Source organism: Chelonoidis abingdonii, chromosome 24, assembly GCF_003597395.2.
Source record: "Chelonoidis abingdonii isolate Lonesome George chromosome 24, CheloAbing_2.0, whole genome shotgun sequence".
Classification (NCBI taxonomy): domain Eukaryota; kingdom Metazoa; phylum Chordata; order Testudines; family Testudinidae; genus Chelonoidis; species Chelonoidis abingdonii.
Window position 1 is genome coordinate 25,386,507 of NC_133792.1, and position 26,730 is coordinate 25,413,236.

General features: G+C 45.5%; 1 protein-coding gene across 1 annotated transcript in view; it reads left to right on the top strand.

Annotated features, from left to right (window-relative positions):
• MVB12B (multivesicular body subunit 12B) overlaps positions 1 to 26,730 on the top strand; it is an 87,318-nt gene that overhangs the window by 52,799 nt on the left and 7,789 nt on the right. Inside the window, exons 8-9 of the mRNA XM_032769253.2 lie at positions 15,972 to 16,027; positions 18,365 to 18,424. Coding sequence (XP_032625144.1) covers positions 15,972 to 16,027; positions 18,365 to 18,424 — 116 coding nt within the window. The remainder of the gene's footprint in view (positions 1 to 15,971; positions 16,028 to 18,364; positions 18,425 to 26,730) is intronic.

Consider the following 26,730-nt stretch of genomic DNA (forward strand, 5'->3'; position numbering starts at 1 on the left):
TGCATGCACAGCTCTCCCCTGGGGAGAGGATCTGAGAATGAACCACAAGTAATGGCCGTAAGTCACTTCATTTAATGCATGGGTAGAAGGGGCTCTCCTACTGTGGTGATGAGCATGGTATAAGAACAGAACAGTGGCCATTGTTAATACTTTGTCTTGTTTCGTCTCATTGTACAAAGTCATCCCCTTGTTTCGTGAGACCCTTCAAAGGCAAGTCCCAAGCAGTTCAGTATGAACTTTGGATCATGCAGCATCTCCTTGGAAGAAGTACATTGAGCAAGGCCCTACGTGAGTCTGTCAGAGAAAAGGAAAAGCCAAGCCCATGTGGCACAATACTGTAACACAATGCAGCATGTTCTGTAAATATGCCCAGGTTCTAACCTAGAGGCTGAAAACAATTCAAATGCAAAAGCCAGGAGCTCTGTAAGGAAGCAGCCGTTACTTATCACAGTAAAGGCTCATCAGAAGAGAGGTGTTTGTCACCTCAAATCATGAAACACTACTGCTATGCTGGGCACTGCTTGATATTGTTTTTCAGGTATTAGACCAAGTTGTACATGCCTGCAGCTCTATGTACCTAGGATACAGACAGATATTTACATGTTTAATGAATTCCAAGGAGTCTCTATCTCATTAAATTTAGATCTGATGGTAATTGAAAAATGCCTATGCTCTTCTTCAGCTCAAAGCCAGAATGCACAGCTTCACACCGCTTTGGGAGACCGTTTCTCTCTCAGACTCTGCAAGAGTCCAGTACCACTAGCCTCTTTTGTACCTGCTCTGGTGTCATTAATTAAGGGTTGTTGCCAGGAAGTGGCACTTCCCCAGGTGAGATCATTGAAGTTCTATATGTGAGGAAAACTTCTAAGGAAGATTTTATTAAAAAATCAATATCTTTGTTTGTAAACACTTGCAATTTGAAGGGCACATTTGAAGCTCTCTGCTTACTGCGGATGCTGGTGCAGCCACGGCTCTGAGGGGCTGCTTCGCTGTTCCCATTCTGCACTTGACGTTTTTATTTTCTAACAAAATCAAAACCAGGAGTATTTTTAAAAAATGTTTTGTTTGCTGGGTGTCTCAGCACAGAACTTGCTATGTTGTAGCAAGTTAGTGACAAAGCCCAGCAGAGATGTAGAGAAATTCTAAGGATCGAGTTCAAATTAACAAAAGGATTTTTAATAATTTTAATAATAATGCAGTCAGCTAGGGCCAGAACACCCATCTTCTGCTTTTAATTAATGTTGTTCCAAGTAAAAGAGAGACTTTCCAATGCTATCTCCATACTGAGCCTTCTTTCCAAAATTGTGAAAGCATCCATTCATCGCAGTTACCCGTGTGGGCGTGGGGTGAGCTAGCAACAGCCACTTGTATCTGACGCGTCTCCAGTTTACTGCTTCTGACTGGACAAAAGCCTGCCAAGTAGGCCTCAGCCCTGGTGTGGCTGTCCCTTGTTAGTCACTGCAGGAGTTATCTGCTCATATTCTCTGTTGTTCCTAATGTGAAGGACACACGCACAAATGGGTTTCTGGCTTCCGGAATTAGAAATTATACTTTATATCTCATGTGCAGATAAGGATTCTCTTTCCTCCTCCTAGGATGATCAGATGTCTCGATTTTATAGGGACAGCCTCGATATTCAGGGCTTTTTCTCACATGGGCACCTATTAGCCCCCTGTCCCGATTTTTCATATTTGCTATCTGGTCACCCTACCTCCTCCTGAGGTGTTAGTTCAAGGGAATTCCTTTAAAAGTGCCACTAATCTTGGTCCAAGATTGTTCTTCTGGAGCGCAGTGAGTGCCCTGGTAGAATTGTCTCAGAGAGGGGTTTGCATAAAGGTTCAGAGCTTTAATTTGTATGTGAATTAAGCAGGATCTGGAATGGTATAGGCAAAAGTGATGCCAGGGACATCAAATAGCTGAGTGTGGAAGTAAGGGAACGAACAGGCTGAGTTCAGTAGCGCAGCGCTAAACTTTCAGATCTCTCTGCCTGGTGCACAAGGGCAGCCTACCTGGCAGTGCCCTGGGGCAGGCGGCCTGTGAGTGTATTCAGTAGTAAGATTAAAGGAGAGAATAACAAGCAACTGCATGTGGGGTGCCTGGAGTCTTTCCCATCATTGTACGCAGCCCAGGTTGTTCTAACAAGAGAGGCCTGGCCACTGTCTTTAGTGAGGGGGGATCCGCGCATGCAACACACACTCTCTGAGAACACTCCTCTTCTTCCCAGGGGCCTGCAAACTGTTTCATTTCATGCCTCTCCCCCATCTCAGCTTACCAGTTTGCCCTTCAGCTGAGCAGGCTGGTGCTCTGATGCAGACGTTCTCAACCTTCAGTGATCCAGCCCTTTCTGAATGCTCATCTTGTCTCTGGATTTGACCCTCTTCTTTCTATCACTCACGTTCTGGGGCCCGGCTGTCTGGTCTACTGAGGCCACTTTGTGCCATGCACAACTACTTGGAATAGCCGGAGGGGAATTCCCTTTGCATGGGCAAGCTCTCTGCCCATGGAAGGCTGTGCTACCCCAGTGTAAAGGGAGGGAGGCCAGGTCAGGGGAGCTCCAGAGGCAGGACATAAGCAGGACGGGAGAGGAATTGGTGGAGCTCACTTCACTCCCCTGATCCCTCCCTCTCCATTATGAACCTTGTGCCAGGATATTGCCCCTGCTGCTCTTACCTTCACTGGGGCCACAGGACCAACAACCAGCTCTCTGCAGCACAGCTCTGGGGCCAGGACATAAGTAACTCAGCCTCCAGAACAAAACTGAACCCAGGTGTCCTGGGAGCAAACCACACATTCCCTCTTTCACAGCTCGCCAGCATCCCCCATCTGAACAGAACCCCCTGCTCTCCTCACCGTGCGAAGCACAGGGCTGTCCTTGTTCTCCTAGTACAGGTCACTGGCTCCTCCCCTCCCAAAATGCTGCTTGTGGAGGGGGCTGCTTTCACTTGCTCTCATTAGGCCATTTGACTAATGACTGGAGGAGTCTACTGAGCTGTTCTGGGACTGATGGACTCTCGCTAGTTCTCTTCTAGCAGCCTGTGAAGGCAGCCTCTGTTGGAATGGCACAGATGGCCGGCCCGAACGGCAAAGTAAACTACAATATGTCTTGTAGACACTGTCAGGCTGCAGCTTATTTGTCATGTCATAGAAGCCTACTGGGTTAGGGAGTAACTTTGTCTTTCCCCCATCTCCTAGTCTGAGAAATTATTTACAGTATGTCTGCTCTGTTGGCTGGGAGAGAAGCTGGAGACAGGCCACAATAAACGGGTCAGTTTCTTAACGTGTGGGGATTTTCTTTGTTTAAAAAAAAAAAAAAGCTGAAGGCAGGAGGGAGGGGTCAGCCCACCAATCAGTGAACGCAGCCTCTGGCAATGGCAGAGGGTTGGGCCAGGGTTTTGGTGGTGGTTGCTGGTCTGTTGCTCTTGATATGTATGTTGGTGGTGTTCCATCTGGGACGAAGCACACTGTGGCACAGAAAAACACAGGTGTTACTTTTCAGGCTTGATGTTCAGACTACTATGGACAGAAATGCAAAGGTAGGGGGCTTCTCTGTACAGGATGGAGAATGTGGCTCATTCCAAAAAACTCCTGTCATCTTCACGATCCATTGCAGGGTAGTGTAAAGTGTTTTTCCATATTTATGAATAATTTTCCTCTGTACAGAGATCACATGACATTTTGCCCCTTTTTTTACCTTGGTGTGCTGCAGAATCTCCCATGTGATTAGTAAAGCACTGTTAGTAAAAAGGATAAAATTTTGCTAAAAATGGGATTCTGAGCAGGAGATAGAAATGCACAGATGAGAACCAAAGCTTTGGGTGTGTTAGAAGTTAAATAAAGTGTCACACTTAGCAATAAAACACTTTGTTCCAAAAGACAAGGATTATAGAGAAGTCTTATAGAAATCTGTGGAAATTCTTAATTATTTCTAGGTTCTTGAGTGATTCTGTGGGATTTAATAGATTACTATGTCTCTGCTATTGAATCTTCTAGGAAGTTTGAAAAGAAAGCTCTTAGTATTTGTGTTATCATAGTGCATAGGAGCCAGGTCACGGACCAGGACCTGTTTGTGACAGGTGCTGACAGACACAGAACAGAGAGATGGTCCCTGCCCCGAGGAGCTTATCATCCAGAGAAGATTCTTTTCCATTAAATTCTAATAGTTCTCCAAAGTAATTTCTGTAGAACCCCATTGGCTTCGTCCGTATTGCATTCTCCAGGAACGTGGCAGAAGGAAAGCGTTCCCATCAGTCTTGTCACACGCCTTTCTCAACAGACAATACTCACCTGGAGCGATATTGCTGAGTCCAGCAGCCTTTTAAATGGTGAAAAGCCACAGGGCAGTGGGTAAGAATGAGCCAAAGCATAAAGTACACGTGTGTCCCCATCCACGCTGTGAGGGGCTTCCTCCCACCAACTGGAAAACCTCATGTGCTAATAGAAAAAAACAGAACATTTTCTAAAATGGTGTGTGATGGCCAAATCGACGGGGTGGCAGAGCCGGAGTGAGTGAAACCTGCTCCCATTCTTCCACCCTGCTCACCCTGTTGTTCTTACGGCTGCTAAAACATTGCTTTGGCCCGATCCTACCTGGTACTGAATGACCCCAGCACCAGGGAGTCCAGTTGCAGTTGAGAGGACTCATGGCCCTGCAAGATTCAGAGGGCATTGGAGAGGAAGGACAGGACATTTCTGTTCCTTATAGAAACATAATGGTGTCCAAGGATAATTATCAAGCAGCAGAAATGCAGAGGATGAAAGACACACTGAATACAGTGCAGCTTCCTTAGCAACTTGAGCATGGGAGGTGCTGTGACGCCGTATTACCCCGAGCCTGCTCATAAGGATCACTAGCACCCCAGGCACATCACTTCCAGACAGTGGGTCTGTGCCATTCACCTGAGAGCAGAACTTGGCCCTTTAGAGCTCCTGCCTTCTCCAGCTCCCCTTTGGCATTCACACTGCTAACTTCACTTTCAGCTCCGGCTAGTAACACAGGTTATTATTTGGTCTCCTTCCAATAACCGCCACTGCTGGAAGGGTGTGTGTGAAAACTAGCAGAGAGTGCATGACCTGCACCGGATGGAGGGATTACTCCGGGCATGGCTTTGGCATATCCTTGCTTGTCAGACTCTTCTGCCTCTAGCAGAAGCGAGGTTTCACACACACAATTCGATCCTAACATGTCTATAGGCAGCTGACCTGTTCTACACTGGAAACACCACTTCTTCTCCTCCTCCTCTGTGTCCCCAGCAGCTCTGTCCTGTTGACTGTGAGCTCCTTGCAAAGCACTGAGCCCATTCTCATTACCCCGTAATTAATAATCAGAATTACAGAGAGTATGTATCTTCTAAAGGGAAAACGATCTGCACCATCACAGCAGATTTATCAGGAGGTGGCACTTGTCCCTGAATCCTGCGCAAACCCCACATACGCTGTTGCTGTTGGTTGCCCATAGAACAGACACCAAGGTTGAGATTTGCAAAGGAGCCTCAGGGAGTTAGGTGTCTGGCTCACATTTGAATTGCAGTGGGATTTGAGTACAATGTGCCCTTAGCGTCTATTGAAAATCCAAGCCTCGAACAACTCATGGCCAGGTCTCCTTATTAATAGGATTGATTATTTATATGGTAGTAGCATCAAGAGGCGCCAGCCAAAAGCTGAACCACATTGTATGGGCACTGCACAAACATATTATGTCCTTGCTCCAAAGTACTTGGGCAATCCATTGAATTTACTATCTCAGATTAGTGATACCGTCTCTTTTAGCATTTGTCCTTGGTGTCCGCAAATGAAGCATCATGTCTTTTTTTGGTATATTGATTTAATTTCACAATGGACAGTGATCTTTTGTGTGAGGAGCTACCAGATTTGAACTCTAGAGTTGCCCGCATCCTGTGCCGATGATTAACTTGTTCCCACATAGTCCCAAGTTCTCGGGGGAAACAATGAAGACGTTATTTCCCTCTGGTAGTTGTTCAGCTGAAAATGATATTTTCTTTAACCAGGTGAGCTTTGCCATTTTCATGAGACTGAAGCTATCTTCTGAGATGCTCATCTCTGTAAAACACAAACACTGCACTGTGCTTTCAGATCTGGAGAGAGGCTTACAGAATTTTGTACTATTGCAGTAAGCTGGTTTTAGAATCTAAGGGAACTTAAATGTTAAAAGTGGCAGCAATATATTCAGTGTTTTAATGGTTAATGGTTAATTTTCATGCAATCAGGAGGGATGTTTTTGCAAGTTTTTAATATCAGCAGTTGAAAATTCCTATATAAAAATGTATGTGAAAAGAAAGCAATAAAAGAAATTCAAAGCTCTCAAATCCTAGGGTGAGAATTTCAGTGCAGAAGTGGCTGTTATTTCCTTGGGACTCCAGGTAGGTAAAACTCTTCCGTGGCTGCGTCTCCCTCCACAGTGATGTGAAGGATTAGTGCTCACTGCAGTGTGCACACGGAACCCTCCAAGCACTAAACCAGCTATTCATCTATACCCAGGAGCTAAATATGACAATGTTAGCATTTTTCATTTCCCTGACGTTACCATTAATAAAGCAATGATCCAAAAGAAGCTTTGCTGAGTCTGTTCTTTATGCTTCCATCACTCACGACTAGATAATTTCACACAGGATCGTTTTTAAATTAAATGACGATAAAAGCGCTCTGCTGTTCTGTGTTCACTAGTTCATAGAAGTCTATCAAGTCATTAATGTGTCATGACAAACTGCTAGATGGATACAAGAGTAATTAATTATTTGCATAAATAACAGGTTGAACTTGGTGCTGTGAACCACAATGACATATGTATCACATTGAGGGTATCTCAGAACCTTTCACAGAAGGTTCATAAAAAGAATTAAAACTTAACATTTTTGAAATCATATTTTCATCATTTTTTAAATGGTCAAAAGCTTGGCTTGAGTTTTAATGCTCTTTGTTATAAAGTTCTTTTTTAATGGTCATTTTAAGAAGCATCTGATCATTGGAGGTTTCAGTGAACAATTATACAGATTTCTATAATCACTATTAATCGCCACATATTTTTCAAGATAATCACAGCAATTATTATTTAGATTCCTCTTGTTATGTGCACATTGTACAAAAGAGCAAGTGCTTATTATAGTGAGTAGTGTAGTGAACTGCAGTTTAAATTCTTTGTCATCTAGAAACTCATTATGTTAGCTGATGAAAGTTCGTCAGCGTGGTTAAATTAGGGTAGCATTGGCAGATCTGGTTATTTAAATCTGGTAGCTTTGCTAAAAATATAGTTATTCTAGAAAGATGAATTACTAATTTGACAACTGAGATTTAGCTGGAATCTACAGCATTAGGAAGAAGGCAGCATCTATTGTATAGCAAGCAAAGAAAGGTGATAGGGTTGTTTTTTTCATATTAAAGAGAGAATTTCTAAGTGAACAAGTTGTATTTATAGGACATAGTTTTGTGACATGCCCTTTAAAGGTTAATATTAAATCTTAGTAATTTACAACAAATTGCACTTGGAGACATATCAGATCAGTTAAAAATGAATTCACTATTCTGCAGTTCTACATCAAATGAGATTGTCATTTTGGCTGTAGCTTCTGTCATCTGCTGCTTCCTTTTGGGGGAATTCTCCGGGAAATTCAGTCCACCACATTTTGTGTTTTGTGTGAGTGGGATTCTCACATCCGTCTCCCTGTTCCTCCTGTATCCAATTCCAGTGAGTGAGCTAATTGAATGTGACCCTTGGGAAGGAGGTGCATCTGGGAGATAGAAAAATGTTGGCAACTGTTGTTTATTTTCTGAAATTCCTTTTTGCTTTTTCACTGTAAATCTGAGAAGGGTGCAGGCCACTCACTAATCTGATACAGATGCCGTAGACATAGTTATGCAAAGGGAAGGAAACAACTACCCTTTCTTTCCTTCCCTGCATTTCAAATTCTCGGTTTTCCAATACCATGAGACTGTTTCTTTTCTCAGCCTGGTTTCACACATGGAGTAGCTCCTGATTTGCACTGTTATGAGGAGAGAATTGGGTTTCTTGGCTTTAGGGTTCCTAGTGACTGTTGTTTCAGAAGGAAAACCCTTAGACTTAGATTATTCCCATCCATTTCTCATAGGAAGAGGTATTGTACTGATGCCTTTCAGATCTATCTGGGCAAAGACTAGGCAACCCAGGGAAATGGTGTCTGGATACAGAATGTGTGTCACTTCTAGGTCATAGAATCATAGAAATGTAGGCCCGGAAGAGACCTTGAGAAGTCATCGAGTCCAGCCCCCTGCACTGAGGCAACACCAAGTAAACCTAGACCACCCCTGACTGGCGTTCGTCCAACCTGTTCTCACTGGTTCCAATCCATGTCTGGTCAGTAATAACCAAAGGTCATTGCTCTTACACAACTGTTTGGAAGCCTGCCATGTATGAAAAGTGTTGGTCTGTCTCCAGTGCAGGGGAGCCACATGCTGTCAGTGAAATAGCCATCCCAGCATGGTGACGATTTCAGCTTAAATAGGAAGGCATGAATTGTCCAGGGACACTGAGTGAACTTGGTGCTGGCATGCTCAGAGGTGGAGTGTGTTGGGGTGGGGGGTTGTACTAACTGCTGGGATCTGATGCTGGGCTTTTTTGAGGATGAAAAGAGACTATTCCAGTTACTTTACATGTGGGTTTATGCAGGGTTATTGTTTAGATACTGAAATTGATACAATCTCAAATACATTTCAAATCTACGTGATTACTATCAACTTCACACCTTTATGGAAAAGCCCTGCAGAATTTAATAGAGAATGATAATCTTTCTCTAGGACTTCTGCATCACCCTGAGGAATTTAATGGGGAAATATATCCCTGCTGTAGCTTTCTATAGGATAGTTTTAAAAACTGATAGAAAGAACACCATTCTCTGTTAAATCTTGCAGGTCTTTAGAATTGATTTTCAGCAGATCCCTATTGATTTCTTGCCTATTTAAATTGTGTAGCACTCTCCCAAAAGAGAGAGAGATATAACTAAGCCATGATTCCTCAGCAAGTGTTGGCTGAGAATTGCTTGAACCCGAAAGGTTTGCAAAGTCAGTTACTACCTTAGTATGAGTTTATTAGATCCTTGGACAAGTCTGGAAGCTTCCCTTGGGAGCTTTCCACATGCGCTTAGCACCCAGTGATGGGAGGAGGAAGGGAGTAGTATAAGGGTGAGAGGGTGACACCATCAGGCATCATCTGTAGAAATAAACGTTTCTGGTTTTGGTTTCTGGGAACTCTGACTTTGTTGTTTCTCCTATTCAGTCTTCCCGTAGATCGCTCACTGATTATTTAGGCTTTCAAGACAGAGTATGTTGGGTGACTGTTTGTCTTGGTTTTTCAAAGATGTCACTTAGGATATGGGAGCAGTCTTTCTCCTTGGCCATGTCAAACACCAGATGTGTTCCATGCCCTGAGGGAACAGTTCAGGCCTCTGTGTTTCTCCTGCAACCAGCCCGAGGGAAAGAAAATGTTATGGAATTAACCGGCTGCACAGGCCTTGGAACCGCAGTTGTTAAAGAGCTGCTGGTACCGCCTGAAAAAAATGGGGAAATGTTTTATTCTGCCAAGGAAGACCCTGTTTTCCATAGTTCTTTCCCTTGAGGACTATTCCCAGCCACACAGATACAGGATCTGGATCTTAATGTTTAATCTCTCAGCTAATAACTTTAATTGATATTTTGGTATGTTTTAGTGTGGAGACTTTATTGATGAGGAGTCTTTTTCATTATTATTATTATTTATTTTATTATTTCTACTTACTTACCATAGATAATAGGATGGTCTCTCACTCACCTTTGTCATCAGTTGTGGATGACTATAGTAGGGTGGTCACCCCGCTCCTGCCCTTAGGGGGTTGAAGCAGCCCTGGAGAGGGCTGTGGTGGGGGAAAAGCTAGACTGATTGGGGAAGCAGCCATAGGTGGGGTCACGCCCCTATCAGGCCACAGCTGGCCCCATAAGAGGGCTGAGGGCCAGAGACAGAAGAGACTCTCTCTCTAGCTCCCTAGAGAGAGAAGGCCCTGGCTACCTGGGAAGCTGAGAAGGGTACCTAGGCTGGAGCAGTGCTGGGGAAGGGCAGAGGAAGCTGGGGAGCTCCAGCCTAACAAAGCCCCAGGCTGCAGGCCAAGCTAAGGGCCCACAAAAGCGAACTAGAGCTGCAGAGGGGCAGCTCAGAAATAGGCAGAGGTGGCTGGTCCAAACCCCACTTGCTGACAATGAGTGGCATACAGACTGAAGCCTGCTGTAGGGAGCGGGCTAGATGGTGACTGGCAGTAGCTACTGAGGCAAGGTGGGGATAGAGGGTTGGGGGTTCCCCAGGGTTGGGAGACCCAGATTGTGGGTTACTGCCAGGGCAGAACCCTGACATAGATCATAGATGGGCATTGGGGTCCAGGAGGGACATGGGGCCAGTGGCAAGTGTGACACTGGCCTGCAGAGGGTGCTCCGGAGGGCTGGAGAGCTAATTTCCGAGACAACCAGCAGGAGGCGCTGTGCCGGTGAGTCATCACCCCCGCCCCAGTGACACTAAGCTGAGGGGAGAGGTAGATACGCTGGAGGGTAGGGATAGGGTCCAGAGTGACCTAGACAAATTGGAGGATTGGGCTAAAGAAATCTGATGAGGTTCAGTAAGGACAAGTGCAGAGTCTTGCACTTAGGATGGAAGAATCCCATGCAAAGTGATTATTCCCCTATATTCAAAACTGGTGAGGCCACATCTGGAGTATTGCGTCCAGTTTTGGTCCCCCCACTACAGAAAGGATGTGGACAAATTGGAGAGAGTCCAGCAGAGGGCAACAAAAATGATCAGGGGGCTTGGGCACATGACTTACAAGGAGAGGCTGAGGGAGCTGGGGTCATTTAGTCTGCAGAAAAGAAGAGTGAGGGGGGATTTGATAGCAGCCTTCAACTATCTGAAGGGGGGTTCCAAAGAGGATGGAGCTCAGCTATTCTCAGTGGTGGCAGATGACAGAACAAGGAATAATGGTCTCAAGTTGCAGTGGGAGAGGTCTAGGGTGGATATTAGGAAACACTATTTCACTAGGAGGGTGGTGAAGCACTGGAATGGGTTCCCTAGGGAGGTGGTGGAATCTCCACCCTTAGAGGTTTACAAAGCCCTGGCTGGGATGATTTAGTTGGGGATTGGTCCTGCTTTGAGCAGGAGGTTGGACTGTATGACCTCCTGATGTCCCTTCTAACCCTGATCTTCTGTAGTTCTGTGTCTACTTGGTATTTATTTGCCCCAGAATGGCTGCTGTAGGGATCCATACTTTCTTTGTACAGTGCCATCTCCAAGGGGATGATGTTTTCCTTGGTAGTCTTGGGGGTGAAGAAAGCAGAAGTAGAAATGCCCAGAATAAGCTCTATTTTAGGTCTGTCTTGTATGGGAAATACTCTAATTATCCAAGAGTCCTAGATGCTAATTCAGTCTTAAGGTTTTGCTACCACTTATAATTTCTTAGCTCTTCCCTTCTATTGTTTGAGTTAAAATGAACTCTTCAGTAGATGGCTGGCTGGTAACTGGCTCTCCGGAGCTGATATCTGACATTCTTTTAGGGGAACATTGACAACAGCCAACCAAGGAGGAATGTAAGATGTGGGTCAATCCTGTCAGAATGGATAGTGCCCTCTAAGACTACAAATATAGCAAAGGAAAATATTAATTTTTAACAAGAATTTTGAAGAACTTTACTAATAAGAAGGATCATCCGCAGCAATGCTATCTGTGCACATTTTTAAAACCTGCACCAGTGCAACACAAAACAGGACTGAAATTCCAAAGATCAAGTTCACATGACAACTGTTAACTTGGGTACCTTGAGGGAGATTCAGACTCACCCAAGGCCTATGCCTCACCGAGGCCCCGTCTTTTGCCCTAGAGGAGAATTTCATTTGTGCGCATGTACTGTATATTAAGCAAACTTTTAACGGAAGATGCAATATGCAAAACTGATGTACATCCTGCGTGCAATGGGACTGGGATTGCGTTGCTGTGGGGACCTTCATTTTTCTAATTACTTGACTTTTTAGCTGCTCCATTCCCAGCTTAATGTAGCCCTGAAAAATATGTAGGAGCAACAAGGTCTCTGAAAAGTTTCGCCTGTTAGAGTGATTTAAATGCCATTAGCCAATGTGCAGGGTCATGGTGTTTCCTTTGTTTTTAAACTGTATCCCTGCCATTGTGAGTAATACTTACTCCATCCAGCCTGAGGTCCACTTTTTATGGTGAATCACTAGCTTTTAGCTTTGGAAAAAGAATTTCCTTGCCCATCCTCCAGCATCCCTCTGTTTTCTCCGTTCACGGTGTTGCTGGGTACAGTCGATTGCAGCACAGTTTGTCTATAAGGAACATTTGAACCTCTGGCAGAATGAAAGCAAACATTGCAGGGCTTGGCCTGGGAGTTGCTAACAACTTTTGAAAGTGGCCATTGGAATACAGACCCTTAGCTCAGGCACTGTTCCCATCACAGACTGCCAAGCACTCTAGAAAAGCACCAGGAAAAGAGAATCAAAGGTTGTGGATTATGATTATTTTCAGTGCAGTGTTGGAGCAGGGGGCATAGAATTAAAAGCTACCTTCCAATGTCATTTAACTTCATTATGAAATGAACTGGCTGCTAGTAAATCACAGTTCAGCATCGTCTCCCGCTGCCCTTTGAGTGACTCGCACCCGTGGCCAGGTACCAACATGCAGCACCTCCCAAGCAGATAGTAGCTGCAGCTCTGGTCATTGTTTCCTTGTCTTTGTTCTGCTCACTTGTCATGTAGCAAAGACGTCCTCATATGGAATTAACATCTGCATTGATTAAACCCTCACCCTCCCTTGTAAATTACCAGAAACTTCACTTTAGTGCTAATGGTGATTTGAAAAAAACAACAACACTTGAGGGTTGGATTCTGCCACCCACACTTGCACTAGCATCTAATTGTGCAAAGCGGCGCCACTAACATCCGTGTAGCTACTCATGGGGTGATGGGGGTAGAGTCTGGCCCTACGTGGCAGTGGGTCCCAGGGTGATATGTGCCACGCCTCGATTGCCTGTTCAATGGATACAAGACTGAAGCCACCAACTCCAGCTGCCAAGTTCTAGGAGATTGGCTGGTGTGCTAGGCTAGCTGAGGGTTACTAGGGGGCGCTGTGCTGGGGAAAAGGGAGGGAGGCTTCGGTAAGTGGGAGTGACTCTTGCATTCATTGACTCCATTCTGCCCCACACCCACATCCCAGCAGCCTCCTCATCTCCCTGCAGCCCCTTGTGCTTTGTTGTGAATGATTATTTAGGCTGTAGTATTGCCCAGAGTGTGCTGGGGGAAATCCTTGCCCGCAAGATGTAAATATGAGCATTAATTGAACATAACTCAATATTGTGGTGAGATCAAATATACCAATATCAAACATGCTGTTCACCATCTGGATTCAGATCCCTGCAAGGAAATTTGGGCTTTTGCCCCCAAAATTGCTAGAAACGTTCACAAAACTGGGCTTGGAAAAGGTACTTATAAAAAACCCAGCATTTTAAATCTCTCTCGCATGGTGTCTCATGTTGGAACAGTTGTGGTCCCACCTGCGCTTTGTGTATTGATGTTAAATCTCCAGAAATCAACAGGTGGGGGCGAGGTGCAGGACTCTTCAGATAGTGGTGACACCCATGGGCACATTTGCTTTGTCAGGGAACAGAATAGTTCAGGTGTGAAGTCAGGATAAAGATTCCAGCTGAAACCCCTTCATTTTGTTAGGAGATTGGTTGGAGAGCAGCCTGCTTCCAGCAGGGCCCTAGTTCTGTTCCAAACAATGTGCATTCTGCAGACTGGCCCCACACTCTCCAAACAGTTGACCCTTGTGTCAAACACAGGTATGGGGGTGGTAGGAGAAAAACTCTTCACTTTCTCCCCCTTCCTTGCCCCCAGTACAGGTCTGGTGGAGGGACAGACAATGACAGCTTAGTGCATTGTTTGTTTAAACTCCCCTGAATCCGTAAGTATTTCAAATTCTCGACTTCTAGAGCTTGCCTATACGAAGAGCAGCTGAATGAGCTCATTGTTTTCTGATTGTTCCCTTTAATATATTTTACAAACAGCCTAGTGACGGGCCTGACACACTGATTCCTATGTATGCTGCTTTCGCTTTGGGATTACAGCATTAATAACATACTTCCATGCATCATGCCATTTTTAAGCATGATCGTTATGATAAAGGGCATATACTTAATTACAGGCCTACTTAATTACAGCTCTGTTGAAGCTCGTTTGTTTAGGAGAATGCTAATTGCGCTACTGAGCCTTTGGCACAGCCTTACTTTCATCTGCTGGGTTTCTCTGTACTGTGTATCAGCGTTTTTTTAACTACAGTCTCAAAGACTGAGGGAGCCTAGTGATGCATTTCTGAGGATGTTTTGCTGTGTTAGAGGAACAAACAGACGAGTGTTGGGTTATTTCTTTAATTTCTTTAACAAAATCCATTGTCTGGCTGACCAAAGCATCTCTCTGCCAGAGTAAGAAGGTTTGAGAACTTGCCTGGCTCTGTGGCACTGTTTCTTATCTGTATATTTTGTTCGTTGTAACACTGTGGCTGTGTGTTGCTGCCACACAGTGCCCTGCCTCCATCTGAGTTGGTTTGTCAAAGAAAAATTATATAAAGTGCATGTCACATGTTAAATGTATGAAAATCTTCCTACAGCCAACGTCCATGTTGGCTGACGTTAGGCACACAAACAAAAGAGTTGCAAGAAACCTGGCCATTTCAAATCGGAGCCCAAGAAACACTGCCTTGGGTCTGATGCTTTCCAGAAGAAAACCTGTTTGGAGTTAAAGTAGAGGCCACTGCAAACATTAAACTTGTTTTGGGGACATGGTCACGTCATCTTTTTCTCAGAGCTGAAATGGAAAGATGCTGAAAGGATCGAAGCAAATAACCGATGTGGATAAATTGTAAAGCCTATTCAAGGCTCAGTGTGCTGGCTTGGAAACCTGCCTTTTTCAGAATTTTATGGGAATTGCTGAGAGATGCAGGTTCCAGAAATAATCTAGCTCACCTGGTCTACGGTGCCTTTCAGAGCTTTCTTTGAGGGTTGCAAAGGCAGTGACAGTACAACAAAGATCCTTATCCTGGTTTAAAAGAGGAAACGACCCAAAGCATATGCAAAACCCACTCCCTGTTCCTAAGGTCATGCTGCAAACCAAGAGAGCCAGGGCAGTGTAACTCAAGGCTGCTACCCCACTCCAGGGTACCCTGATTTCATTGGCATCCACTTCCAGTGGACTGTATGTTTACTGCCTTATATTTGCATTTGGTTTTTTCCTGTCCAGTGTTTTCATCAGTAGTGGACTGGCAAGGGAAGGTCATTTCTCCTGACGGTCTGGGAGGCTCCATTTCATCTCTAGTGTCAGGATTTTTTTTTAAAGGATTGCAAACAAGTTTCTAAGTGTCTTTTCCAACCCTCCCCCTGTAAGTCTGCCTGTGGGATGCTTAGCGCCTTGTGTTCTCGGGGGCAAAACCCATCTTGTCCTCTGAACCAAACATTTGATTTTTCTCTCACTAAGAAAAAGTGCTACATTCCGAGGGCTCTTTTCTTATGTAGCAGTTTATATGCAAACTGTTACTACACAGTAGGTGGCAAGTGGAAGTCTGTCCTTTTAAACCATCTGCATTTGTTTTGGGCTCCAAACGCTGCCCCTCTTGAGAGTCCAACCAAGTTGGGAGCAATTTCATAGAACACAGTGTATGAAATTGTGCCAACGGCCAGAATGAGACTGGATGTTATCATGGCTGTACCTCACTGCCCCCCCTGTGCTTTGAACTGGCGGAACAATTGGGAGAGTCAACAGACTGGTCTGCCCTGATTGATTTTTTACCCTGGTATGTTATTGCCAAATGTCGATGTGATTCATACATGGTATGTTTCTGGAAACGCAGTAAGTTATTGGACATCAGAATATCAATGTAAGATTTCAACTCTCTGTTCATCTGTATTTTTCAGCCATGGATGGAGTGCCTTTTATGATCTCAGATAAGTTTGCCTGCGCTCCTGAAGGGGTAAGTTACTGTCATCATTCTCTAGGGTAAAGCTCACCCTCATGTGGAGGGCACTCACAAGGCATAAGCACCCGTTAAACTTGTGGAACATAATTGGTGCATAGTCCTGGTGCTGGCTCCTGTACGAGGGTGAATTTCACCAGTGACTGTAGATGCACCTGAGAACACTTTTGTTTGACATGTGGATGGCTGTTTAGATTGTTTCACCAGATCATTTCTAAAAGTAAATTCCTCTATTAGCTGAACCCTTGATCACTGCCAAGATTGAGGTGATCATGAGTAAATTCCTGGCTGCATTGAGACTGTCTGTATATGTTAAAAAAAAAAAAAAAAAGAAAAGCAAATACCTGGTTTTCCAAGTCTAAGTTAAATCTATTGTCCCTTCCCTGCATAGGGGTGGCCCTGTTCTTTCGGATCCCAGAAGTTGAGTACAATTCTAATGACACTGTGATTACTGCAGACACTCACTGAGAGTTGGAGATATTGCAGGGTTCTTTTCATCCCTGCTCTTCATAACTCCACAGAGAGTGGTGCTAAGCTGCGGTGAGACCTTGCACAACTGTGGTATAAGGCTGGTAAGGCACCTCCAAGCCCTCCCCAGTAGCAAAGATGGCAGGGCTGCCGTTGCCTATGAATACTTGATCGAACCAGCACAGTACTGTAATTCGTGTTTAAAAATGAGGGGTTTTCAGTTCTTTGGTGGGAGCCCTAGACATTCCATTGCGGGTCTGGCCTGTTGCTGCTGAGCCAAAGTAAAATCATTCCCAGTCTGCATCTTCGTTAGACCTCGCAGCCTGACTTTCCCAGTACCTGATGTGCTGGTCGCGGTGTCATCGAAATGTTGCTCTGGGACTGCACTTACAGCTGAGAGTCCTGGGCAGTTCCCCATTCTAATGAAATACAATACGCATCACTTACATCTTTCTGGGAGCTGCTTAATCTTGAAAAATGCTTGTGGTTTTGCACGTGGAGTGCAAGTAACTTTAGCTGACCCAAGGTAGCTTGGTTGCCATGGCTACCCTGGCAGGATTCCTGTTTCTGTGAAGAGAGGCTGTGCTGTCTTGTTTACCAATTTCAGTCTAGAAAGTTTAAAGAGGTGGTTATTGTCCTAATGATACAACAGCTGGACCTCCGCTGGGGTCCAGGTAATAGAAACGTGGCTAGAAAAATGTTTTTAGTATTCATGTTTCCCTCTGGTTTGAGAGATTATATATGCCAAAGTGTATCAAGTGCAGCAGCAAAGCGAGATTGTGTTTCCATGTACAGAATACTGCCAACTGAATTTTGAAGTGGACGTAGTGCTGGTGATGAATTTAGGATCTACACTGACAGCCCTGCTGATTCGGCACAGGTGGTGACAGTGTAAGCTTCTCATGCTACCCTGCACTGAGGTTTCTGAACTCAGATCTGTGTCTGTTTCTGAAGGGAGAGGACTCGTGTCCTGTTCAGTTCAGGGTGTATCTGCTGTGATGGGCAGCAGGGGATGCTGGTTAGTTTCTGATGTTGTGGTGTGTTTTGTGAACACCTGTCCATAGGAATGGATTCCATAGAGAGTCCCAAATAAATGCCGTTTAAAGACTTTGGAGTACTGCTTGCCTGGTACTCATTTAAGACTGTATTCTAGAGCAAAAAAGCTCCACATTCCATTACCATTCCCCTAATCCAGCCACTGTCTCAAGCAATGTCTCTTGAAAAATCAATGTACAAGAAACTATTACTGAAAACACGGAACTGCCTTCTGTGTCTTGTTCTTCACGTCCTGCATCTGCTGTTACATCTTTTTTATTTTGTGATTATAGAAACTCCAGATAAAATGTGATGGTTTTGCAGCCATTGCTGTCTGAAAAGGATCGTTTGTGCGTTGTTCATCCCTCCCACGCACCTTCCCAGAGAACTGGAATCCCTCTGCTACTAGGAGAAATGCAGAGAGCCATTAGGCCATGCTAATCCTTCCTTAAATTCCTGTGACACCATTGCCACCAGATGGTCAGTGTGGTCAGGCTTTTCCACAGCTAATGCCTCTCCTGCTTATGGCCCCACTGCCATCTAAAATCCAGGGTGTGTTACACACTGTGGTACAAGGAAGACAGCGAAGGATTTACCTGTTTTAAATGACCCTGTCAAGAATGGCAAATAATCCTGGTTAGTTATAAACAAGCGTTGCAATCACTGCCCATGGTCCACCTGCCTCTGTGTCAGTGTGGTGTATTGGGGAAAAAGGTTACATCGATTTTTATAGCTGGTGCCTCTGACTCTCCAGTGACAGAGAAAGTATCTGCTGAATTATTCTAAAAACTAAATAGCATGTTTCTGGGGTCTTTGGGGTTTTTTTTTTAGATGCAGCAAGTTGATCTCTTGGGCATCACAATCAAATCCCTGGCAGAAATCGAAAAGGAGGTAAGTGGCCCTGTGGGACTCTGAGCACAGGCACAGCCAAATCTATGCTCCCATAGCTGTAAGGTTCCCTCCCTTATGGAAAGAATTTAGCTTGCTTTGCCAGGTCACTGCTGGTAGATAATGTCAACATTAAGTTAAGCCAAACAGTAAGCTCAAAATTACAAATGCCTTTTTTGATTTGCACCAGAAGAAGCTTTAAGCATTGAATCTAACAGCAAAATCTGCACCCTCCATTTAATTCCAGATGTCTCTTTTGTTTAACCTTTCTTTCTCGCTTATTAACAAACTACATGTTTCCCCAAATAGGGCACTGTTTGTGTGAGGTTGCCTTTTCCATTTCAGGAAGCAATTGAACTCAGTTAAGCAGTGCCAGGTAAACTGCTTCATAATTTTTCAGTTTGATGGTGAACGTAACTTGTCACGAGGAACAAATAGGCTGAGATTTGAGAGAATGTGAACCTTCCAAAAGAGAGAGAGGATCAAACCAGAGTATTGTCCACCTCTAGCTTTGTGTAATTGCTGTTTTCCTAAGGCAATGTTTTAGTGTGTGCATGCACCGTACTGCAGGATGGTAAGCAGTCAGTCAGAGGCAGCTTCCCTTTGAGAGGAATATTTGTCTTAAAGATGGAGCTGGTGGAACCATGTTCCTTTGGGATTCCCTTTTTGTGTTATCAGCTAACAGGTTCCTGGCTGGAATGAAGGCAAAGTGAATCAATGTGGCACAGCAAAATTTCTGAACCTATCATAGCCAACACAGAAACACAGCTGACTACTCCTTTTATCTTTGATTTGTAGTACGTCATAAAAATGGAAGGAGTGTCACATGCAGATTATAGATGACTTTACTACAAAACGCAGTGGTTTATTACTCAAGTATTTTTATGGGAAGTTAGGAATTCTCATGTTTATTTCCATAATAAGGAAGACTCTATTTATAAGCTAGCAAATCTTCAGGAACAATGTATTCAGGTTTAAGGTGTATCCAGATTGTGAATAATTCCGTGCCCTGACACATAGCAGGGTTTAGAGCCAGGCAATCTGGTTGTGGAATATCTCAGAGTATCCCATGCGTCATCTCCCCCATGGAAATGTGTATCAGTGACAAACCAGCTCAAATCCTAGAGCCTTGCTGTTCTGTACCATCTCAGTCATCTGCTCCTCTGGAGCACTTGCATGTAGATAACATATAAGATAATAGGTTAATATTTTTATTTTCCCTTTCTTACTGAGAAATGGCAGAGTGAGGGTATAGAGCAGTTTCCCTGTTCGAGGGCATTCATGGGATATTTCTGGTGCACAGAGATGAACTTTACTCTGGGTGAAAAGCAGAACCACGTCTAATTGTGCATCACTTAAGGAAGGACAGCTTGGTCCATGCAAAGTCTGACTAGTGCCAGGTGCTGCTGCCCCACCCGACGTGAGCCTGAACTGTTAGCATCTGTTGCAGCAACAGTGTTTTAGTTGGTAGGTTTTGTCCATCCTGCTAGCATGGGAGATTAAGAAGACGTTAGATTTCAGCATCAAGGTTTGAAGCCCAGCACCATGTGCAAGATCTTAGATGGGGGAGAGCCCTCCAAACATCGAAGCACTGTTCCAAAGAGTCACAGATTACAATGCCTTTTCAGTGTGCCACCCCCCGGCCAGGTTATGTGAGGGACCGTGAGTGTCACTCTCATTTTGTGCTGCAATGCAAGGGAGCCATCCATCCCACACCCTCTTCTCCCATCACAGGCCACATGTGTTCCAGAGTAATGAAAAGTTTAATTATGTAGCCCATATTCCTTGATGAAGCATCTTGTCTGCATGCAGAGAGATGTGCATATAAATATTGTGAATTTCTGTGTAGCTTTATTTCCCTTGCAAGCAATAGCTCCATTACAGCAAACCTGCTGGTTTTCCAACTGCAGTAAGAGCATTTTCCCTGGAGCTGCATGCCACACAGAAATATTCCCAAAGAATTCCAGGAATGATTATTCATTTCGTATAGTGGAATATGCCAACTGTACCAGCCATTCTCCAGGCTGTGATAACAGCCTTCTCCTTTACATGAACAAATCAAACTTTCAGCTCTTTGGGGGAAATGTTGTAGTTGCGAGAGCACTTAGAGACTCCCATCTGGATGAGGGTGCTGTTGTGCGGGCATTGTGGAAACAGTCCCTGCCAGAAGGAGTTTACACTCTAAATAAAGAAGACAAACCAAAAGGTGGGAGGGTTGCCTGGCAAAGAGAGGAGAAGCAACTTGTCCAAGATCAGCCAGCAGGTCAGTGACAAAGCCAGGAGTGGATCCAAATCTCCTGACATCCAGGAGAGTGTCCTAGTCACTAGAGCACAATTCACTTCTTGGGAGGGAGGGGGGACATTTATACATCCAGAAAAGATTCTGCTGTTCCTGCCTTCAGCTCCAGGAAGGGATTTTGTGGTTGTTTGTCACGCACTGCATGTGCCCCTGCATAGCAAGACCTGTGTCATAATGCATTGGTAACGAATCCCCAGAAGGTGGTGGTCTCAACAAGTTAAACTATCTTCTGTAGAGGTGAGAGTGATACATACGGCCAGTGAAGAGGGCCCTCAGCCCCATTCATGCCCAGAACTCCATAGACTGTCGAGAGCAATTTATCAGCTCAATATTGCCTTAAACCTCCATGCTGTAACATAGTTAACATGACCATTGGCCTCCCAGCTCTTTTCAGCGCAAGCATTCGACAGAATGCGCCACTCAGTTTTAACTTGGCATTTAGCTAAAAGTCTAGTGAGAGTCTAATTAGCAAAGTGAACATCTAATATTAATCGTTCTCTTCAAATTGACAAGGAAGGCAATTCATTTAACCACTTAATTGCTACAGGTTTTCATAGGCTGCTCTTTGGAAACATTTTAATGAAGAAGTTGTAAATCTACAAGAGTTTAAAATCTTAATTTTATACAGAAATATTTTTCCTTGTTCTCCTGTTTGTAGTCAATTCTCCAGAGTGTAGTCACATGAAATGTTCTTTAAATGAACATATTTGCTAACTGGCATGATTTCAGTTTTTAAAACATTGGTTCCAGCAATTAGGCATTTTTTTCTGTTCCCAAATGACTAGAGAAATTCGTCTTGATTATAATTGCTCTTAGCCACGCATATCTAATTTGTGTCTTTTTAAGTGTTAATTAGTAAACAGTTTGAGCTGACATCTTTATGTGTTTGTGTGTTGAAAAATGAGGCTTATTGCTTATTTAGCTTGGGGCTGATAGTGCTGGCTGTGACATCACGACATTGAGGTAAAATTAATGAAGACATGTTTGCCAATTAAAAAGCTTTCGTGGAGAAGACGACTTCTTGACACATCCTCCCTTGTACAGATTCCATTTGAACATGAGAGCTGTATGCCATAGATCATTTTCTTTATAAGGTGAATAAGGCAGGAGTTCCTTATATTTTTGGCATCCAAGTACCCATTTCTCAGTTGCCTAGGCAGCAAATTTCCTTAGCCCTGTATCACATGTATTCACTTTTCTTTTTTTCAACTGCCTTTTGTAAAGGTTAACTTTAAAGAATAGCAGGTTTTGTCACAAAGTAATTTGTGGTCTTGTAGCACCATCTAGTGATGTAACATTTTATTGCGGCTAGAAAATAACGGCTTGCCACTTCTCTGATCAGTAGTAAATATTTATAATATGGTGGCACCCAAAAATTCCTGTTGGAACTGGAGCTCCATTGTGCTGGATACGATACAAGCGTAGAAAAGAGACCATCCCTACCTGAAGCCTACATGATTGTTATTTCTTTATCTAAAGGACACCAGGTGCTACCCAGAAGAAGAGCCCCTGCCTAGAAGAGCATACAGTCCAGATGAAAATAGCTCAGTGTACAGAATCAGACTCTAGATATGATAGTGGCAAAAATGTGTTTTCATCTGTGTGGTCTAAGGAGTCAGGGAAACAGGGTGATCTAGTGGGCAGAGCACTGGACTGGGAGTGCAGGGACCTGAGTTCTAGTCCTGCCTTTGTTCCTGGCTGGGCCAGTCACGTCCCCTTTCTGTGCCTGGTTTCCTGTCTGTAAAATCAAGATAATGACACTGCCCTCATATGTTCAGTGGTACGAGATCCCCTGATGGAAGTGCCTTTGTCAGAGGTAAGCAGCGTGATGTTATCAGCAGAGTTTTTCCTTAACCAGCCTCTCAGACACTCAGCCAGGGCATGTGACATGTCAGGAGAAGTGGCCAGGGCCCAGACATTGGCTTTCTAGAGTACAGAATAACACTGGCCTGTCCACAATGTCCCAGGGCAAATCCAGCCTCTCCCCTGGCAAGCACACAGATCAGTAAATCTGCCCCGGCCCTGTTTGGGGAGGCCGAGGAAACATGGGGCCAGTCTGCCTTCCATGAAAAGTCATGGGAGAGATTCCAGAGGGCTGGAAAAGGGCTAATATAGTGCCCATCTATAAAAAGGGGAATAAGGACAATGTGGGGAATTACCAGTCAGCTTCGGTACCTGGAAAGATAATGGAGCAAATAATTAAGCAGTCAATTTGCAAACACCTAGAAGATAATAAGGTGATAAGTAACAGTCAGCATGGATTTGTCAAACCAACCTGAGAGCTTGCTTTGACAGGGTAACAAGCCTCGTGGATAGGGGGGAAGCTGTAGATGTGGTATATCTTGACTTTAGTAGGCTTCTGATACTGTCCCACATGACCTTCTCATAAACAAACTAGGGAAATGCAGCCTAGCTGGAGCCACAATTGGGTGGGTGCATAACTGGTTGGAAAACCGTTCCCAGAGAGTAGTTATTAGTGGTTCACAGTCATACTGGAAGGGCATAACGAGTGGGGTCCCACAGGGATTGGTTCTGGGTCCGGTTCTGTTCAGTATCATCGTCAATGATTTAGATAATGGCATAGAGAGTACACTTATAAAGTTTGTGGATGATACCAAGCTGGGAGGGGTTGCAAGTGCTTGGAGGATAGATTGAAATTTTCAAAATGATGTGGACAAACTGGGAGAAATGGTTGATAGTTAAAATACGTGATGAAATTCAATAAGGACAAAGTGATAATACTCCACTTGGTAGTGATCAAGTTACACACATACAAAATGGGAAATGCCTGGATGGAGTCGCTGCGGAAGTTCTCAATAGGGTGGCGATCATAGTGGACTACAAGGCTAAATATGAGCACCATTGTAACACTGTTTGCAAAAAATGGTAACATCATTTGGGATCTATCAGCTGGAGTGCCGTAAGCAAGGGACATTGAGAAGTAATTTCTTCCGCTCTACTCACGTGATTAGGCCGCAACTGGAGTATTGCGTATTTCAGGAAAGAGTGGACAAATTGGAGAAAGTCCAGAAGAGAGCACAAAAAATGATTAAAGGTTAGAAAACATGACCTTATGAGGAAGAGTGAAAAATTGGGTTTGGTTTGTCTGGAGAAGAGGAGACTGAGAGGGGACATGATAACAGTTTTTAAGTTCACAAAAGGTTATTACAAGGAGGAGAGAGAAAAATTGTTTTTCTTAACCTCTGAGGATAGAAAAAGAAGCAGTGGGCTTGAATTGCAGAAAGGGAGGTTTATGCTTGACATTAGGAAAACTTCCTAACTGTCAGGGTGGTTATGCACTGGAATAAATTGCCTAGAGAGGTTGTGGAATTCCTGGCATTGGAGATTTTTAAGCACAGGTTAGACAAACGCCTGTCAGAGATGGTCTAGATAATACTTAGTCTGGCCATGAGTGCAGGGGACTGGACTAGACAACCTCTTGAGCTCCCTCCCAGTGCTATGATTCTGTTCTGCCTTCAGAGGTGGGTTTATCATGGGAATGGATGTTTGCGCTCAGACCCCTTCAGCACCGGTCCTAGGCCAGTGGAGTCGCGGGGTGTTCCCAAGCTCTGTGCTGCATGCTGCGTGCTCTCAGGTGTTAACAGAACTCACTGACTGTGGGGGTCCGTGCCCAGCGTGTGGGCCCATACATCCCAGGCTCCAACCCGCTGGGCCCCTGGGCTTGGCCTAACCCTAGAGCCTAGCGAGGAGCTTCAGCGCTCCTGCGCATAGGCATTCTCCGCCCATGTTGGTTCTCGGCTGGCCCGACTCCCTGTGCCTGGAGGAGCTGGCCCAGCTGCTAGCTCGTTGACAGGTCCGGTGATGGCATCATTGCCAAGGGGATGTTAACAACTCCCCTCTCCAGCAGCACAGGCCCATACTGGTGCATAGATTGGGCAGGCCATGGACAAGCAGGGGAGGAGATTTGAGTATCCCTTGCCTTTTGGGCCATGACTAGTGTCCTTTTAGCACCAGGCCCTGTGCATCTGCTGGTAGCTCTGGATGAAAGGAGTCATAGCCCTGCCTGCTCCATCCCTTGCCCCATGATAGGAACATCCGCCACTCCAACAAGTACAGCTAGAAATGAGTCTGGGTACCTATGGATCCTCCCTGCCACTTCGCCCCCTTAGCAGCCCCCCAGGGTCTCCAGGAGGGGTCTCCCACCCAGAGCCTTGGAGAGGGGGGTACTTGTGGCCTGTTGCCCCAGTTCTGAGCGCTCCTCGTCAATGGGGTCTCTGCCGAGAGGAGCAGGCTGCATATCTGCCTTTATGACCTGTGAGTCAGGGTCAAGAGGAAGGGGTGTGGAGTCATCCCATGAGATTGATGCAGAGGGTTCAGTACAGCTGGGCCGGTCCCCCAGCGCTGGGCATGCCCAGCTGTACGAACCCAGCAACACCCCCACCAACACAGCAATAAGCAGCACGGCTGAGCTCTGAGCCCGTGGAATAGACAAACCACAGAGCCCAGTCGAGAGCGAAACCTGTGCGTAGGTGCTTTTCTGATTGGAGCTGTCCCGCCACCTCCACGTTCACAAATGACCCATTGGGTGCGTAAATGCGAGTGGCTTCACTGCACAGACACCACAGCGATGTAGATGCAGGGCCGTAGTTAGAACTGGGCAGCTATCTCCACACAGCTTCCAGGCACAGCTGCTTCCACACACATTTCAATTTGCTTCATATCAGTGCTGGCTTCCTCCAGATATCCCAGTGAAGGAGTTGATTGGCTTGAGTGCCTGTGGAAACAGCCCTACACTGCCTGGTTGGGTTTTCTCATGATAGGACCAGCATGGGCAGGGCCGAGCTGTGCTCGGGGCTGTACAGACACGTAGTAAGAGACGGTCCCTTTGGTGGGTTCAGACTGGAAAGCTGGGGACAGTAGCCCAATGTGAGCTCTGTCCTGTCATGGGGAGGAGCTGCACACACGCGAGATACAGACTAAGAACTAGCTGCAGACAGTGCCTGGCAAATACCTGGGCTGAGGGGAAATTCCCATGTGAGCATAAACTGGCTGACCGTGTGCGACCAAAGAGCCTAAATCATTCGGCTCACCCCACGTGCCGTGGGTTACTGGCTGAGTGCTGCTGGCAGCCGGACGCCTGGGAAAAGTTGGGTTTGTGGGTATGAAGGTTTAGGGCCTTTCCCAAGTTTAGCCCCTCTGTTGGACCATGCTGAGTCTCCTGCCCTCAGATGTGCATCCTGCCTGTCACGGGGCACGGTTGGTTTGTTCACCTGAGGAGCTGTGCCCATCCCATTCCAGGCCCCACCACCACGGCAGCGTGTCCCACATTGGTTCCACATCTGCATTTGCCAGAGGGAGGGTCGGCGAGGCTAGCAGCCCATAGACCCAAGAGGGGTGACGCCGGGGCAGCCCTCCCAGAGTCATTCAGAGGGGCTGTCTCAGGGAACAGGGAGTCGCCGTTCATGCAGGCTCCCTGCTGTCGTTGTGAGCTGGGGGCGTAAAAGGCATGAGCCAACCGGAAACGTAGCCCAGAGCCAGGCGTGAGGAACCGAGCTGGTTTGGTGGTTTCAGTGACCATTATCCCTGCGCTTCCTGGGGCAGGGAAGGGGCTGGGGGACTTTCTCAGTTGAGCTCACCCACCAGTGTCACAGCAGGGAGAAGGCTTTAGTGAGTGGGGAAACCCGCTTTAACTGTTAGACCCCAATCGCCCGTGTCAGTGCCCTTGGCTCTGCTCCCAGGTTGTTACGGGCCGTGGTGAATGGCTTTCGCTGGTGTGCGGGGGACCTAGCTGTGTGCTTCGCCTGTGGCAGTCACGCGTGCTAGTCAGGGCCGAGGTTATTTACTGAGCAGTGATAATGATGGGTCAGTTTAAATGATTCCATGTTTCCTCCTTGGCCGCAGCAGAGGGACTGCTTGAGCTATGTAACTAGGTGCCCAGGGCAAAGGGGGCGTTTGCTCTGGACTAGCAGGTCTGGAATGGCTTCTTCAACATCTGCTTGTTTGGTTACTTTGGAGAAGAGGGTGTGATCGACCCTAGTGACCAGAGCTA